The 18004-nt window shown below is 38.5% G+C and overlaps 1 protein-coding gene across 3 annotated transcripts; it reads left to right on the plus strand.

Moving 5' to 3' along the window:
- Nucleotides 1-585: 585 nt before the first annotated feature.
- Nucleotides 586-17894, plus strand: LOC109535143 (protein Skeletor, isoforms B/C). Of its 3 annotated transcripts, none has more exons than XM_019900981.2 (15): nucleotides 588-790; nucleotides 5762-5899; nucleotides 6615-6796; nucleotides 7134-7296; nucleotides 8538-8797; nucleotides 12103-12202; nucleotides 12378-12562; nucleotides 12625-12820; nucleotides 12873-13034; nucleotides 13361-13432; nucleotides 13495-13704; nucleotides 13758-13951; nucleotides 14031-14255; nucleotides 16415-16567; nucleotides 16626-17894. In XM_019900981.2, the coding sequence occupies exons 1-15, from the start codon at nucleotides 736-738 to the stop codon at nucleotides 16644-16646; spliced, it is 2316 nt and encodes a 771-aa protein (XP_019756540.2). In that variant the 5' UTR covers nucleotides 588-735; the 3' UTR covers nucleotides 16647-17894. The 3 variants fall into 3 exon arrangements, with proteins under 3 accessions (XP_019756542.1, XP_019756540.2, XP_019756541.2); XM_019900982.2 differs by having other exon boundaries at nucleotides 16415-16564; XM_019900983.2 differs by lacking the exons at nucleotides 12103-12202; nucleotides 12378-12562; nucleotides 12625-12820; ... (5 more) ...; nucleotides 16415-16567; nucleotides 16626-17894 and adding an exon at nucleotides 8908-9849 and having other exon boundaries at nucleotides 586-790.
- Nucleotides 17895-18004: the final 110 nt, after the last annotated feature.

Below are 18004 nucleotides of genomic sequence, written 5' to 3' on the forward strand. Positions count from 1 at the left end.
ACAGTACAAGCAATACTACCAGGGAATCTAATGAGCAAATAGAGAAAAATAGAGTCATTTTACTAGTCTCTTTTACAGTCTGACAGTTTGCAAAAAAAACAATGATGAATCACCTTACTTCACCTCATCAGTTTTCCTCGTTTGCAATGTTTGGATCAAGCGTCACAGCGTGATGTTATACGAAAGTTTTTTTTCAACCCCGATGAATTTTCATCAATTTTTTCAACCTAAGTGATAAAACATTATATTTTTACTGCTAAAGGGTTTTTATATTCATCTGGGTTCTTGTGAACGATTCGGGAAACTTGTAACGATTCACAACGTTTTTCAAAAGCCAAACAATTCTCAACTTCGAACCAAAACCAAAAAATTACTAAATATCGCTTCCGCTGTAAGAAAAATCGACTTTAGTCTATGGAAATCATCCAGAAAGCTTCGAATGACAAAAATAAATCATCAAACTGATAAGAAGTGAATGTTTTTCTTCAATCTCCCTGTAGAATGTTAAGTCCACACGATCGAGCAACTGACGAATAAACCAATACAGAACGAGAGAAGAAAATTTATCCAAAACATTGCAAAACTCGACCCGAGCAAAGAGAGGGGTCCATAGTCGCGAACACAGCAGTGTAACGAGTAGTTCTTCAGCATTTTGAATATGAAAGATTAAAAGTGAAAGACATTCAAGTTGGTTCCTCCAGTTAGTGTGAATTGTGTGCTACAACAACAGCGACGATGGCCAAGAGCGGCCGTCATCTTTTTCTGCTGTTTGCCGCCGTTAGTTTTGTCGGTGAGTGACAATGGGCTTTAAATTGTTGATTTTTTTCTCCTAATTGGAAACCTTCTTGACTGAGAACAACCAGCTTCAAAGCCTGTGGTTCGGAATTTCGAAACTACCATGTCATTACACTTACAGTAGTTAATGTTGCACATTTATGTCGGCGGTTGATCACGACCGAAAATTGTGAAAGTGCAGCAAAAAGAATTTTTCACATTGCACTAAATGTATCAAAAAGGTGATTTTCTGAAAATCACCTTTAGAACAACACGAATTTTAACATTCCGTTCCTTCAGTACAATTCATCTACTCGATTTCCAGTTTGGGTTCGCCAATGTATTCAAATTGGCACCATTAACACTATTTCTCGAAAAAAATCCAGCAATCAAAGATGCTTTTGCGGCAATACAATGTCTTCTTGTAACTTGTACAGAGTCTTCTTGTAACTTGTACAGAGTCTTCTTGTAACACGTATGTTGCTAGGAGAAGCACCAAATTTTAAAAATTATCTATGGTTAACATACTTTGCGACAAAAAGAAACGACAAAATGAAATTTGTCTTGTAATTAACAACACCATGTTATGTACCTTCAATTGTGAGATTCGTCGTTCGGTTAACAAACTAATATACTTGTGCCTGTCGCGGAAATCGCAGTAATAAACCGCAAAAATTCTTCAAAGTAATCGAGTAAACAGTGAGAAAACCAGCGCTTAAAAAAATTCTTCAAGTCGTGTTGTTATTTCCGTTAACAATTGCAATGTGCTTGATATGTATCATATTTATTTCGAAACAAATAATTGGATGGCATTATTGAAAAACCCCACTTATAGACTGCAATTAAATTTAAATTACGTTTAATTTACGTTTTCGAAATACTAATGATTCTCCTTGGCACAGCCACTTAAACCGGACTGTTTCAGATCTTAACATTAAGTCGCTAGTTTTTCAGGTTCCATACCGTAGAAACCACTGTTTTTTTTTTGTTGCATGATATCATGATTCGTAAAATTTCTGTTTCCCGTAGTAAAAAAGCGAAAAAACCAGGACAAAATAAGTAAAAGTTCAACTATCAACGTGACCTTAAGCCAGCCAGAGTGAAAAAGTCCACCTAAATTGACATTGCCTATTAATTTTCGATCGACAAATTGAATTGAATCGCCACTTCAATGTTGCACGGGGTATTTAATTAGGAAAAACTAGAACACCAGATATATCGCAACCAATAACGGGTTTTTACATACTGAAATGAAGATAGACTACTTTCATTGCTAAGCAGCGTTGAAAACGAAGGTAACCACGCATTCACAAATCCAAACACGTATGGTTTTATTTCAGTTTATCTTAGAAAAGTATTTGATTTAAATGCAATTTATTTTCTTAAGTGCTCGGCTAATTTAATCAAATTATCAATAAGATAAACCTCAAGACAATAAATCAGGCTTTGAAGATTTCGAAGGCAAAACATTCAGAATATGCTCACGTTTGATACGCGCCTAGGGAAAAGTTGCCCAGGCAATTAATAACGAAGCGATTATTTAAATGTTAAAATATACTTAAGGAATTCATCCTTGATAAAATTGTGTCAGTTCACTAGCTTTTCCTGCCTTTTAAATTTTAATGATTTTCATGCGTTTCATGTAAAGATCAACTTTTTTTATTGAAGTTTCCAAGTAAATTACCCAAGGCAGTTGGGCTTGGGTTTACGCTCCATTAACAGCTTCTTCCATACTAATGGAAATTGAGTATGAAGATTCAATGCATATTAGTTTTCGAGTTTTTTGTAATCGTTGCATTGTTATATGGTGCCGCACGAAACGTTTCGAAATTGCAGATAATCGTCGTTAATTAAAACTTTTCAAGTTGGGATACTCAAGCAAGAGATCTTGGGGCTTCCAAGGCGTTAAGCCTGGCCGCTCGACTGCAACTCATTTACATGTTATGTAACATAAACCAACAATGTTCTTTTATGTTAACTGCACGATAAATGTCAAGGCCGCATAAACCATTCACTATAAAAGAATTGAAATCTTCGCAACGTTAAAAGAGATTTTTCGACTTTGGCGTAAAACCAACACGGTGTTTTGACTGATGGTCGCTTTGAAATGAAAACTTTGGTTGGGTTGGTCGCAATCGAAACTTTCATTTGCAACCGATTGTCGCTAAATTGCAAAGATTCCTATCAATACAAATAAAAGCCAATTCAAACGGTGACGACCTGACGAATTTTGCAATGATAATGGCTTTCGCCTGTAAACATTGCAACTTTATAGGCCAAATTATTTATCAACTGTTGGCAAATTGAAATATCATCAGCACATTTTATATATTGATGCATATTTGCCCACTTAATAAGCTCAAGCCGGGAGCTTCAATCATCAGTTATTGGCTACGGTAAACTTTCACTTTTCGCTTCTTCAGCATATCGGATTTGATCGTTAAAGTTCAAAATTGTTGAAACTTGAAATACTGATGGAAATAACCGAATTGTTTTTTTGAACCAAAGCGAGATCATTCGAATGATTTAATCGTAATAATTTCTGGTCTACTGAACACCGGTACAAATTGAGTACGAGTTGATTAAACGAATCCGAAAAGGTGCTCAAAGTAGGAGCAAAATATAGTTAAATGGGCAGAAGTTTGAACACCTCTTGTGAGTGCCCACATTTCAAATCGGTTCTTTTCAAACCCCCAGAATGTTTCCCCTATTTTTCGGCTTCTGACTTTCCACTTCTTCAGTTAATTGTAAATAGATCATTGATCCACAACCTTCTATATTGACATTCGCTTCCCAGAGACCTATCCTAACCTATCTCTTTGCATTTCAACCTCACTTTCTGTGTTTATCTATGGTTACTTAAGCTTTTGATATTCGACAAGCAATAGGATTTTACGTACTGTTTATGAGGCAGATGAGTCCTTCTGTTCTGGTTTTTTGCAAATATCTCAGTTTTTCATAGGATTTTTACACACTCTACCTTCGCGAACGTGTTATATCATTAATTGTTACTGTCCTATAATTAATTCTAGACACTTTTGAAAGAAACATCTATCCGTAATGAAAAACTTGACTTATTTATTTTGATTCTTGCCATCGCCAGCTGAAAACTAAAAAACGCGAATTTTCAGGGCTTATTTTCTGTCTATTTAAAATTCCCATCATCAACTGAACTTTCTTGATTGAAATATGACAAAAACATATTTTTAAATTATACCTGCAAACAGCTACGGAGTGAAAAAAGTGTAGCACTTTTCCATCGGCTATTCGTTTCGAATCGAAATTTATGATTAATATTTTATTTTTCTTAGTGAATCGCATTTTAAGCAAAAGAGTTAGGGAGTTTTCACTCATGGAAAATAATTTATTCCTGCCGTTTTTCTGCTGTTATTTGCCCCATGTGATAAGATTTAAAAAATCCTGTTTAATAGAATTTCAAATTCCCCTAATTTGCTGCTGTTTTGCAGGAAGCAATTAATCATTAATTTAAATAATATCCAGCTCGCTCTGGAAAGTGAAGCTAATAATCTACTTGAGGACGGTGGAAGGGTTTTGTGCTTGAACTTGCGAGAGTTCAATAGCGAGTTCAAAAAACTCTAAATACTTTTGTTGCATTAAGTTTTTCTGGAAATCTAGCACATCATTTTTGTAGTGAGATTTTCTCGGATGAAACAAAACAGACAATGATAAGTCGAGCAGATTTAACGACCTGATTAATGGTAAACCTCAACAATTAAAACTTTCGAACAATAAATGCACTTTAAACGACGGTGCGCAGTGGATCGAATTGCAGATTGTTCTGGTGTTTGTAGGGCAGTAAGGCGTCGTACTTTTTAATTAACGGCCTTTGTGGACGCAAGAAACCGACATTCTATGCATCGCATAACAAGAATTCCAAGCTAGAAGCAGAAGGCGGACGGGGGATAAGATAAGTGTTCACCGCACCATAAAATCGCTTGCGTGTTTTCAAAGCCGCCAGCCCGGATTGAAAAACGGTAATGGCTTACAATGTAAATGTGGAGAAAAACGGGACAAAACAGTTTTACATTAAAATCCAGTTTCGTTTCAACTGAGTTATTGAACTGGTTTCGACTGAAAAATCTAATGTGATGGGAAAGATTAGAAATGCTTTTTTAATCAGCGGCACACTCATTTTTTTTGTCACGGTTAAAGTATGAAACGCAGGAAACCGGCGCTATTTGTCTAGTTTCTCTAGACTCTGATTAAAAATTCCGCTGTCGAAGAAGAATGGGAAGTTCGTTTTTAAATTGGGGCACATTTCCACAAATAGTTATCCCTACATGCCTTTAGTCTCAGAATTTAATTAAGCGCACATTATATTAGCGCTTGCTTTCGGAACTTTTTGTTCAATTTAATATTTTGCGGATTTTCGCTCAGAATTTGCCATTTATTAGGTTTAATTAATAGTGACGCGACTGCCGTCCAGCTGCAGCTTCAATGTCAACTGCCCCCAAAATATTAATTCCAGAGTTTTCCGTTCCAATTAATGCGCAAATAATTAATTAAATAATTTCCCCCGCCAAAGCTAGTGTGTATGTGTACCCAATTTCGACACAACACAGGCAAAAAGGAACTTTCCCAAATTCAGCGCCTTTGAATAAACTAAACGGGCTCAACAATTAACATGACATCCACAGCGAAAGGGGGGCCAAAACGTTATTTACTTGCTGGCATTATGAAAAATCTAGATCCTAGGGGTTGCCGAAATATCAGAAGGGCTTAACTATCACCAAGAGAGAACCTGCAAAGGATGGCGGGGCTTTAAGCAGGGCTTAATTAATCTGCTTTCGGCTCCGGAAATGAGACGTGCGTAATTCGGATTTGAAAAGATTTTAGAGATCCTATCTATCGTCGACGTACGCAAATGATCTTTGTTGTCGAGCACCGTACAAGAAAACGCCTAATTTAGGGCCTTTATCTTCCATTTGGAAAAGCGAAAGGTGACACTAAATTCAATCTTTTTCAGGCGGAATAAATGGAGAATACTTGGGCAAGTTCATCGGGCAACTATCCGAATTGCACCATGGAGTTTCGGGGGAAGTTTACGCGGTAGACGGCCGCACTATACACATCAAAGACTACACGTACGATGGCCAAGGCCCTGGTAAGTAGCAAAGTTTAATAAACTTTCTTACTAAAAAAGGAAAGTTAAACCATCAATCATCCGAGCCAAATAGGCCTCATTTCTTTCAAAAGGAGCCAAACACTGCTATTAATAAACGCAAGTTTATTAGGGATTAAAGCTTAAAACTCAGCAGCAATTAATTCAAAAAACTTTTCATTTTAATGCCCTTCTTACTTGGTCATTGTTTTAGAAGACATATAGAGAAAAGGCAAAATTTAATAACAAAAAATTCGCTGTTGATTAATGTGATTCTCAAATGAGCAAGTTGGCAAAACAAAAATGCAATTTTGTCAAGTTATTAGGCCATTTCTCTTCTGGAATGCTAATGCAACGTTATTAATCATGCCCTTTTCGCTATTCTCTATGTCATTCCCTTCATATTGTAATATTTTTCACAATAAAATGAAGAAAATATTTCCCCGCTAAAATAAGTTGTTCGTTGGCAGTGGCGTAATAACTTCAAGCGTAAAGTTAGAGCCACAATCGTTCGGATTTAGCAAATTTTAAATGGAAAATGGGCTCATTGATTCTGATCATTTCATTTCGACATTAGACTGGAGTTTCTGGGTTGAAGATAAATTTAAACTGCCTGGACTAGTTTATTTAATGCTTGGCACTTTCTAAGCCATTGACAAATAAAATGGAAGGCAGTAAAGCGAAATTTGCATCTAAACGAGTTTTTTCTCGTTCGCAGCGGCCTATTTCTACGCCAGCACCTATAAAACTGCCGACAGCAAAGGATTCCGGTTAAGGGACGAAAATAATAACGGCGATGTGATCAGGAGGTACAGAAAAGAAGGGGTCACCCTTACCCTTCCCGAAGGCAAAACCTTGAACAATATCAAGATCTTTTACGTGTGGTGTGAGGAGTTTGACGTAAGTAAAAATTAGTAAAATTAAACCTGCACAAAAGTAATTTTTATGGCAAGTAAAACGTTGTAAAATAAGTAATACAGTTTAAAAAAGTAAAAGTGGATTAATTGTCCACTTAACCGTTTTGATTTTATCAATTGTCTTTACTTTTACTTTGCGAATTTGAGCAAACCTTTGTTGAATAATTCCGTTTTCCAAACTATAAAACATTCAACAAACTGAATTGTTGTGCGGAATTGTCTAGAGAGCTCATACCGAAACCAAATTAGCTATGAAATGATGCAATGGCTCAACGAATCCCTGAAGAAATTCGCAATTTACAACTTTTATGACAATGCAGGTGAACTTCGGCGACGTGAAAATTCCCCGCAACTTTGACTATCCGAGACCGCAGAAGATCGACGCTCTGAAAGGGGTTCACCAGATTTCCTCAGACAATATCGTCATTGTCGACGCCCAAACTTTGCTCATTCCGAACCTGCACTATGATGGCGAAGCACCCGGTAAGAAAACGCGCAAACGTTTTACTAATTATTTCCTATAATTACAAATTTTTAAGAATTGATATTTACTCCCGAAAAAATCAAAGAGGTGAAAAACACCATAGGAAAGTTGTGGCGGATTTTTAAACAGACATAGAATACGCAAATAATTCCCTGCTAAATTTATTCAGTTATGCCACTAAAACGATGCTTTAAGAGGCAGCATTTGAATTTCATTAGGGGACCATGCTGGAAATAGTTTTCCGCTACTCTGCAAGTTTAATATTTGAAAGTTAGACGGAATTATACCGGTAATCGAATATTCGGGAATTTACGAGAGCTCACAACTGAAACTATGCACTAAGCGAAATTGATTGACTCAATCCCCAGAGCAAAAATTTTTGGTAACTAACTGGCGTCAAAAAAACACACAATATCGCCTAGAAATTCAACATATGTAGATTCGGATAAATAAGTGAAATTATACAGTTTCGTTCGCGATTTTCCATTCCAAACCACTTTCGCCGGGTTATTTTATATTACCAAGTCGTTCGATGAATCGCTTTAAAAACAACTGATGTCAAAAAGTGAGAGTCGTACAGATCGGACGTGAACTAGACTCAGATCAATTAGGTGGAATCGTATTATTTATTCTTAATCAATCTCTTCGTGAAAGGCAGGCGCATGAAAGCGTAAGCCGCTTAGTTTATAGACTAAGACGATTAGGAACTCTATTGCCTCAAACAAGATGGAAGTTTTTTCCGGTGGGGATTTTGTTCTAGCGAAGAACTAATTGCGAAGACGGGCAAATAATGAACTATTAAATTGGCAAAACAAAACAACAACTTAATCTTATAACGATAATCACGGCAACATGAGACCAGGTGAAAATATGTCCATAAACGACGTACACGGACGCAATAAAACAACAAACTATAGCAAATCGAAAAACAATATAAGTTTACACTAAGAGCTGAATGAATAAGTTTGGCTTAGAAAATCGAATTTATAACTGTTGCCAACTGGACATTTAAACGAACTTTTGCAGGCGATAACTGCCAACGCCGGACAATTTGTTAAAAAAAAGCCACAAGACACCCTGTATAAAAAGTTTCTTTTATCAACAGTTACATTGTTAAAGCTTGAAACGTATTTAAAACCTGAGGTCGGGGCCAAAACAAAAATCATATTTCAATCAAGAGATATGATTATGAGATATCAAGAGATTATGAGAGATTAATCAAGAGTTTCCGCCTGTTTAGATGCGAAGTTCTGGGCAGGCAGAGGCCCCAAACCGTCACCTCAAGGGATCCGAATTGCAGACGAAAACGGCAAAGAGCTGCCCTTGCGGCGCTATGATGGCAAAACGGTGGTACTCACCCTTCCAGGCGATTTAACCGTCTTCGACATCGGCCACTTTGGCATATGGTGCGAGCAGTTTACCGTGGACTTTGGTCACATCCAGATACCGCAAAGTGTGAACGTGCCGCCCTCCCTAAAGATGCTCGGCGTCAGCCCGCAGGTAAGCCCTAATCAGCGCTCGGTGCGTAAAATGGCCCACTGATCAGAACTGTGCCAAGTGCAAGTGTCCTCCAACTGAGAGAGCTAATTCCTCTCTCTGTGTTGTTCCAGAAACGGCTTCAGTTACCGGTTCCAGACAACGCGAGAGAGTTGCCACCGTCTCAAATTGGGGGACACTTGCAGGCCACCACGTTCCGTCCGCCCCACGTCAATTTTCAACGGCGTCACGAACGAGTTATCGAGCCCCAATATACGCATCTACAACAATCCTACGTACCCATTCAACCGCAGTACCAGCAGTATGTGCAGCAAACAGCGTCGCCCTTTCTACAGCAATTTATCGGGCAGTATCAGCCGTCCAATGGACGGGCAGTGGCCTATCAGCCCTTTAACTTGCAACAAAGACAGTTTGCTGAGCAGGCGGACTACAATCGGCAACAGGAGGAGTTGCAGTTCAATCAGCAACAGTTTGCCGCTCAATTCCCTAAGCCACGAAACCGATTTGATTTGCAACCGGCGCCCAATCAACACCAGATCCAGAACTTTGTTCATTATGGATAGGATTGCTCGTTTCCATTAGATATTATTATTTATTGGTACTTCATCTGGAAGCCTGCGGGCTATTAGGAGGGAATTAACTGGGAAACTGCTGCTGATTAATTTTTTAGGAAAGTCCCATCAAACGCTGACTCCGACCGAATATGCGATTTTCATCCTCCTTTTAGCCTATCATACTCATACGCTTGTGCTTTAATCAAATTGTTACGTTTACAAAGTTTATTCAGACTCTTGCCAGACGCTCTCTATTTTCCTTCGAATGAGGCATTTTAATATATTTTACTTGTACATATGTTTACTAATACTTTATGTTTACTTACAATTTTGAGGCTATTCGTTAGTAATATTCTGTGATCTATTTTTTGTAAATCCTTTACTCTAAGTCAAAGCGCCGAGGCCAGTCTTTTTCAATTTCCTTATTTTACTCTTATTTTATATTCTGTAAATATTTCTACACGTTTATTTACAATATTAAAAGCTTTATTTTCATATAAACAGCCAGTTTTATTACCTACAAAAGGTCGAAATAATGTTGAATCTTCACCTAAAGCGGTTTCAATCATTGTTGATACAAAATTAGTGCAGGCTAGAAAACATTGTCTACTAGTGGTGTGAGATTCGGTTACTTTTGAATACTCGAAACGACTCGTTACTTCGGATCCGTTACTCAAGTACTCGTTTCAGTCGTTAGTCCAATCAAACGCAAACCTACGTAGTTGATTACATGACTTACTTAGTATTTTAGTAGATTTTATTACTTTTATACTCCATTCTATCTGTACTTCTATCAAAATTTGATTTTGCTTCTATTAAATTAACCACTGACTTGGAATTATTATTATACTATTCATTACATGTTGTTTAAACGAAAAACATAATAATTTGAAGTGAGTTGTCAAAATAATTTTAAGCTGAAGTTCTTAGAGCGAATTCATTTCTGTTTGAAGCGTTATTTAGTGCAATTCTTTTCCGGTTAGTGCTTGGTTTTGCAAAAAACAAGTGAGTCAGATAACGTTTCTACACGCTGACCAACGAAACAATGCAAAATTGGAGAAAGTTGCGCGGGTTCTCAGTTGGGGAAAAAGAACATTTTTTGAATTCCAACGCCACAAGCATTAAGATATTTAGAAACTTCATTAGAGACTTCATTTCTCGAAAGCCGTTTTTGAATTTTTCGCTCATCTCGCTTATTTGCAAGTGGGCTTTAAAAATTCAACTTTTTGGTCTTGCAGTGTAATTTTTTTCTCTTGGACCCATTTTCAAAATATAGGGTTTCTCTTGCAGATAAAACTTCACAATGCACTTGAGAAAATAATAATTCAGTATCGGGGGCAATTCTGATTTCGGGAATTTTTCGTGCTAATGAAGTTTAAGCTTGAACATCAGCTAAAGACCGGCAAACTCGGACAAAGAGCAGAAAAGTTATCGCTGCTAAACCAAAAAGTTTATTTTTGGAGACGAGCTATTTGGTTTCTCTTTAAACCTTTGGTGTTGAGATCTAAAGTTACTTTTTTGGTCAACTCGGAGCATATCGAACTTTGTCAAATTTTGCATTTTTTCATTTTCCACCCTGTAGAAATTTTATCTGAGGTGCTTAATTTTTAACAAAACACTGACTAACAAAAATCAAATGGGGCTCAATAACGTTTCAGACACCAAATTGCTCTAAACAGTCAGAAGAATAGTTTAGCTCAGTATTCGTTACTTCTGATTTCTGATTCTTCTGAGTAAGGTGTACTCGAGTAACGAATAGTTATTTTTTCCTACCACTATTGCCTACAATCCATGGAGTATAAACGAAGACAAATTTGCAAAGTATAAAAATATATAAATCGGACACTTAACTTGTTAGGAGGTACTTTATATGTAAATAAAAGTGATATTGAAAAGTTCGTTTCCTCGTAAGATAGTCATGAATAAGGTGGACCACCCTGTGCAAACATTTTCATTATACAGTTGGCTTTCGTCGACATTCCGAACTAAAACAAGCTTGCAAAGCCTAAACCATGCAAGTCTCGCCGAACACCGAAACGAAATAGAAAATTAACACAAGAAGCATTTCCCTCATTCCATCTCCTTGAAAATGCCTTTGTGCTTTGAATATCCACTGGCAAAGGATTACGCCAAGACGATATTCATCTCGGATTTCCTACGATCTCGTGGATAAACACGAGTTATAAATCACTTAACAGCACGGATCCTATTGGGCCCATAAATTCCCGACATGCAATTTAATCGTCAAAGACCTATCTACACCTCGCTGGTTACCGCCATGATCTATTGATGTTTAATTTATCCCTTTAAAAGACATTACGTGTACGAATACGCTAATTGGCGCCCATGATTGATGAACGAGCAGATCCGAATCTGATAATTCACTCAGAAAGGTGACAATGCAACCCCAAATAATTGATCTCGTTACCTGATTGTTGGATGTGGGAACAGCCAAAGTTTTCAACGAGGTCTCGTGTTCTGATGCAGATGTTCACGGGAATGATGATGAGTTGTTTAGGCTTCAAGCGATGCGGTACATCCAGCCTTGTTTTGCGACTTCAGCCTATAAATAAAGCCCGAAATGTGCACATTATACGCGGAAATCTGGAAAGCTGAGCAATTAAAATACTAACAAAATGACGATTTGAAATTGTCGATTTCAATTTCATATTCACTGTTTTGTATTCAATACATAATTAATTAAATACAGTCAATTACTTTCCCGTGATAATCAAGTCGTTTTTTGGATTTTAGTCCAAACTGAATTGCGAAGTCTTGGATGACGAGCTGGCCTTTGAAGTGCGCTGGGCTGTGGCCGGAGAAAGCATCGTCCTTCAAATGGTGGCTAAATTAGGTAAATATTACCCCTGGTTGGCCAATTAATTATTCCAAATAAAGTCTAATTGCTGATGGTAAAACGCCTTGAACTATCCGGTGTTGTTGATTCTTCGGGTAAATGGCAATCTAATGTTAACAGTTCGAGGTCGTAATTGTAAACCAACGCTAATTTTTCAACTTTTTAAATTTAGAGGAGCGAGAGTATATGTCCTTTGGATTGTCTGGGGAAGTGGCCAATAGCGTGATGATCGGGGGAGATGTTGTAGTGGCTTGGGTGGACAAGGAAACTCTCAAAGGATACGCCTATGACTACTACTTAGGCGATAAGTCCCAATGCTCTGGACCTACCGGTTCCTGTCCGGACAGCAAACTTGCTGTAAGCCCCAGAAAATTTGAAAAAATCTGGGCATTTATTATAACAAATCGGGAATATTGCAGGAAAACTCCAACAATATCAGGCTTCTGAACGCTGCCATGGTGAACGGTTATTCCATAGTAACTTTCCAAAGACCGCTGAAGGCTTCGGATCAGTTCGACTTGCCCATCCTAACCAACCAATCGCAAGCCATCATTTGGGCTGTTGGTCCATTGAATCAGAGGGACGAAGTCTCTTTTCATAGCAGCTACTTGAAGCGTAGGTAGATAATCAAGGGAAGACCAAAGAAAACATCTGATTATCGTTTTAGATGACAGTTTTATCGATTTTGCCCGGCCCGCCAAGTGGAACTGTCCCCTTCCGGAGGGAGAAACTGCGGCCAAGCATGTGGAACCGTTGAAGGCTGTTACTACTGAGGCCGTAGCCGTTGTGGCATCAACCACAACTTCAGCACCAACAAGACGGGAAGGAGGTTGGTAGAATGTGTCCACGGTATCCCATTTTCTACACTTTTACGGGGAATTTACGTAACTGTTAGTGCTATCAAAAAAGTAGTATAGTCACTTTTGAGAATCACATTTTTAAAAATTTCCCCTATCTCTCAAGCAAGCGAAAATGTAAAAAATTTGAATCTACCATTTTAACTTCGACCTAAAAGGAGCACGTAACACCTATACTTCCTTTTTGATAGCACAGACAACAATTACAGAAATACCCTATAAAGTGTGGAAAACAAAACACCTGGTGCTTAATTAAAAATGTGGTTTCCTCTAACTATTGTGATTTTTTCAACTGTAGGAAACCGTAGAAGAGGAAGCAACCGAATATCTACAAGACAGCCGGAGACTCATGCAGAAATCGCCGAAGAAGGTGCCTAGTTCCCAGACAAGTTTAATGCGGCCTTTATTAACACAACCGGCATTTTTCTCTAGGACAAGCTTCAAAGCGCGAGTCCACTCGCACGAGAGGCACCAGCAACAAAATAAGCCAAAGAGGCACTCAAACTGTCCCGCCTCCTACTCCCGTGAAAGAGCGCAACGCTTGGTATATCCCCCCAATCGAGTGCTATGAGCCTGAAGATGGAGTTTTCTACGCTCAAATGGGCCCCACCGGGGGCAAGCGCGGTTATCCTGCCATTACCGGTAGGTTTTTTACAATTTCCCCAGAAAAATTCTGATTTATTGATGCATTTTAGGTCACGTCGGTTGGGGCATTTCGTGGTACATCAACGGACTGCTCATCCCGGAAATTAACGTGGTGAGAGGAAAAACCTACAACTTTATCACCGAGGGAGGCGACAACCCAGAGGTTTCAGCCAAATATCATCCCTTCTATATTACGGATGATCCCGTGGGCGGATACGCCTATAAGACGCCTGAAGAAAGAAAGGTAAGTTAGGGCTCCTATTTTCGAAGCCAATGCCTGCAGAAAATTGATGTAAAGTGATAGCTTGTTATCGACGTTTCAGAACATTTCTATCCTTGCTGGTGTGCGCTTTGATAAAGCAGGGGAACCGATTCCTGTGGGAGTGGGCCGATTGTGCCATTGGACCCACAGCGGGGACAGTGATGCGGATGATTTTGACTCATTTGGAGCATATCAGCGCACTTTGCAACTAAAATGTGACGTCGGCGAGCCCGGAATAGTCACCTGGACTCCCGACCGGAATACTCCAGATACAGTTTACTATCAGGTAAGCAATAAATGCGAAAAGAGAAACAGTGTATAGTAAAGTGGTCGATGGTTTGGTGCTATTTATGAGAAAAATTCAAATGTAATCAACAATCTTAGGTTCTTACGTTTCACTCCAAAGGGGTTTATGGTGCGTTCAACTCAAAACGGGCGCTCTCGTGTTGATCACTCGATTATATGGGCTTTATTAAGCAATTTTAACGCATTCTTGGACGGAGAATAACTAGAATACGCGATTTTTTGGAAAAAATTAAAATCGGGATTGAGCCATTGATGACATTTCGCCATTTTGTAGCGACAGCCGGTCAAGAAGATCATGGAACCGCCGATCGATGCAGTTTTCTATGATATTTACTGCCTCATTGCTTTTTCTGGTAATAGAATCAACCTTTCATCACCTTGGATGGTTCATGCTTAAACTCACTTGATACAAATGTAAAACTAATGATCAAAGAAGAGCCACCAAGAGGAAATTAATCAATTTGTAATTGAACAATACACCGATAGACGGCAGCAGTACAAAATTAGACTAAGCGGGCTCTGTTGCCGAGTGTACAATTTTATATACACACTTACGGAAAAATTGATAAATATTAGCGGTATTTGAAAGATTTTAATATTCAACGGACGATTTCTTTCCTTTTTGTAGATTCGAATATACAGGGTGTCTCGTAAGCACATGATCCAAGAGCTACTGCGATATTCATTAGCTCAAAAGAAGATCTGACCTAACTTTTAATAAGAAAAATTGTCTGGTTCGCCTGCTATTGATGATCAAATTTCCTCAAAAAAATTATGTTTTTTTAAATATCGCGGGAATGTTACGATGAATTTTAATAAAACTCCTTGGAAATTTCTTCCTATATAAGATTCATGTTTTGATGAAGCAACCAAGAGCAGTTCAGTTCCCCTTTGGACAAGTGAGAAATTGATGAGTGTCTTGGTCCAAAAACTACCAGAACTTTTTATCGCATCGCATCAAAAAATATCAACTATTTTTTTACATTTGATGCACCAAACAATTTTAACATTTTTGTGCATTTTGTCAAATCTTGAAGCATTCAAAGTTTTTGCGCAAACAGAATTTTTCTGTTTCCGGGCCATTGACCAATTTTTGGTTTTCCGGATCAAATCCACAGCAAGCTTTATTTAAATTCAACTGAGCACTCTGCCGATATTACAAAAAACTAAGTTATGCTGATTTTTGACGAAAAAATGCTTCAATTTTATACAATTTTCATCGCAAGGCTACGAGGAATGCAGAGATCTTATTGGATAACAAATTAGAAACTTCTCATCTGAAAATATTGGCCCATTTTACACAATAGCGACCTTTATACGGCCAATATCTCAACTCAAACCCGCAAACAGACGAACTTTTTATGAAAACACCATTTCATTGAAATTAGGGCTCGGAATCAAACTCGACTAATTCGAGTATTCGAATATCCAAAAAGCGAATAATTATGTGTAGTCATAACTCGATTATTCGAATATCCGAATACTTGAATACACCAACATTATCAACCTCACAAGGTGCAAATATCTTTATATGCACTTTGTATACTTTTAGAAAATAAATGATTCATATTCTATAAGGATTTAAACAAATACCCGTATATTTACAAGCACGTGAAAATAATCATATTTACTCTTCTGCAAATGAATATAAAATTACGTCTCTGTGTTCTGGTGATTCGCGTCATCAACTTTTGCGCGGTGTTACAATTAATGTGCCGAAAATAACACTTTTTGTCCGTTGCGTCTAGTTGCCAAAAATGATATGAGATAACGATTTTTCTTCTTGGAAAACGGTGAACGGAAAACGAACACTCGAATATCTAACGAATATTCAAATACTCGAATACTCGATTATTTGAATATTCGTTAGATATTCGAGTATTCGAATAATTTTACTATTCGAATAAACCACTAAACGAATTTCAGATTTTTTAAAATTCCGAGCCCTAATTGAAATAACTCGCTCACTCAATCCAATGCGCTCAACTTTATCCACTTTTTCAAAACTTGGGATGGCAGTAAAACTTCAAGAACTGTTTACCATTCTATTGGGTTTTGCTTCCTCACTTGAAATATTATTAAGACACATAAAATGCGCCCAGACCTTCAATTCTAATAGGCGCTTCTTCACAATTACAGTGTTTCACCCATCGACACTTGGGGTGGAAAATAAATGTCCACGATAGTTGCGAACAAGCAGTGGCAGCCAGCGAACTGCAACCGACCATTGTGAAGCCATCGGAAGCACAGTCCGACTTGGAGCCGGAAGCGAGCATTCGACAGGAAAGCGTGGTAATGCCCAATGAAATTTTAGTCGCGCCCCATAACCGGATTCAACCTGCAATTTCAGAACTTTCCATCACCACACTAGACCCATCACCAACACCCACCGGCCACCAACAATTACTAACACAGAAGCAACATCCGCTCATTATCAGACCCGACAATGACTTCAAACATGCTCAGACAAGACTGTCCGTGTTGAACTTGACTACACCTACAAGACTTAAGCAAATGCCAAACATCCAACGCTCCTATCTGATATACAAGAGGCCGGTTGACAAACAACAAACACTTCACACCACCAACACTTACGCAATTCTCCCAAAAGCACCGAAAAATGTCCAGGTTAAAAATGTGGACATTTCCCCCATGCAAGCATCAACAGAACGAGATCCTGAAATCCAAACTGCTGAAGCCCCCTTTGAAATGAGCGCATCTTTGGAGGGGACTGACCACTTCGGGGCGTCCACCCACAGGGGAACCAAGCAAGAAAGTGGGTTTGATGACCAGAGATTTGTACCCCAAGTAAACCCTGAGAGGGGAGATCACACTTTCCTAGGCTTGAGGCACTCGCGCAGAAAATTATCGATTCGAAGCACCGGAAAATCGGACAGGGAACAGGAAATGGCTGCTTCTGAGCACGTAGAGTCGTTCTACTTGCCTCCGCCAGGAGCCAGCAAAATCCCAAGTAATCCGGCAGGAAAAATGCCTTCAGAAATTGATTTCGAAGCGCCAGCGCCTCCGACTAAGAACAATTCTTCCAAACTAGATTCTCCTCCTCACGTAGTGGTAACTTTCGATGGCAAACGAGTGTCCGGCGCCAGCCTCACTGCAAAACCGTTCGAAAAGTCCATGTTGGAACGCGGCTCTAAGGCGGCCGAACTACTCAAAACCCATCCTCAGTCTGTACCTTTCCAGGGCGATTTGCCTCCTTTGAACGTTAACGTGCTCTTCCACAGTCCTGAAACACATCCGGGGGTTTTGAGCAGGGATCTTGACACTCCGCTACCCCAATCGGGGTCTACAAAGTTGAAGCGAGTGCGTAGAATCATCTAACACATCACAAACATGCGGGAATAAAACCTAATTACTAAGTCAGTTTTATGAATTGCACGTAACTTAAAATTATAAGGGTCGGATATGTATTTATAGATCAAATGTACGCAGTTCTTACCGCACAGGATTAGATACCTAAGAATGTAAATAACATTGATTAAGGATTTGTTGTTTGACACTGTTTTGGGTCTTTTACCATATGTATTTAATAATCAATTGTATATAAATAAGGGAACTTTATACGTTTTTAGTATAAATAAAGATACGTTAATTTTAAAAACTACTTTTATTTGCTGATTACAGCCAAAGCAACGCATAAGTTTTATTTTTAACGCTCATTCTTAAATCACCACGCGTTCCTTGAATTGTTTTAACTTCATTTAACGAGCA

This window comes from Dendroctonus ponderosae, unplaced genomic scaffold, assembly GCF_020466585.1.
Source record: "Dendroctonus ponderosae isolate FM_Combo_2020 unplaced genomic scaffold, Dpon_F_20191213v2 Dpon_F_20191213_5, whole genome shotgun sequence".
NCBI classification, from domain to species: Eukaryota; Metazoa; Arthropoda; class Insecta; order Coleoptera; family Curculionidae; genus Dendroctonus; species Dendroctonus ponderosae.

Bases quoted from the DNA above. Each gene is read 5' to 3' on its own strand.
- LOC109535143 (XM_019900981.2), top strand. From the start codon at position 736: ATGGCCAAGAGCGGCCGTCATCTTTTTCTGCTGTTTGCCGCCGTTAGT. The intron at 5,900-6,614 runs GTAAGTAGCAAA...TCTCGTTCGCAG, and splicing joins GTACGATGGCCAAGGCCCTG to CGGCCTATTTCTACGCCAGC. The intron at 13,035-13,360 runs GTTGGTAGAATG...TTTCAACTGTAG, and splicing joins ACCAACAAGACGGGAAGGAG to GAAACCGTAGAAGAGGAAGC.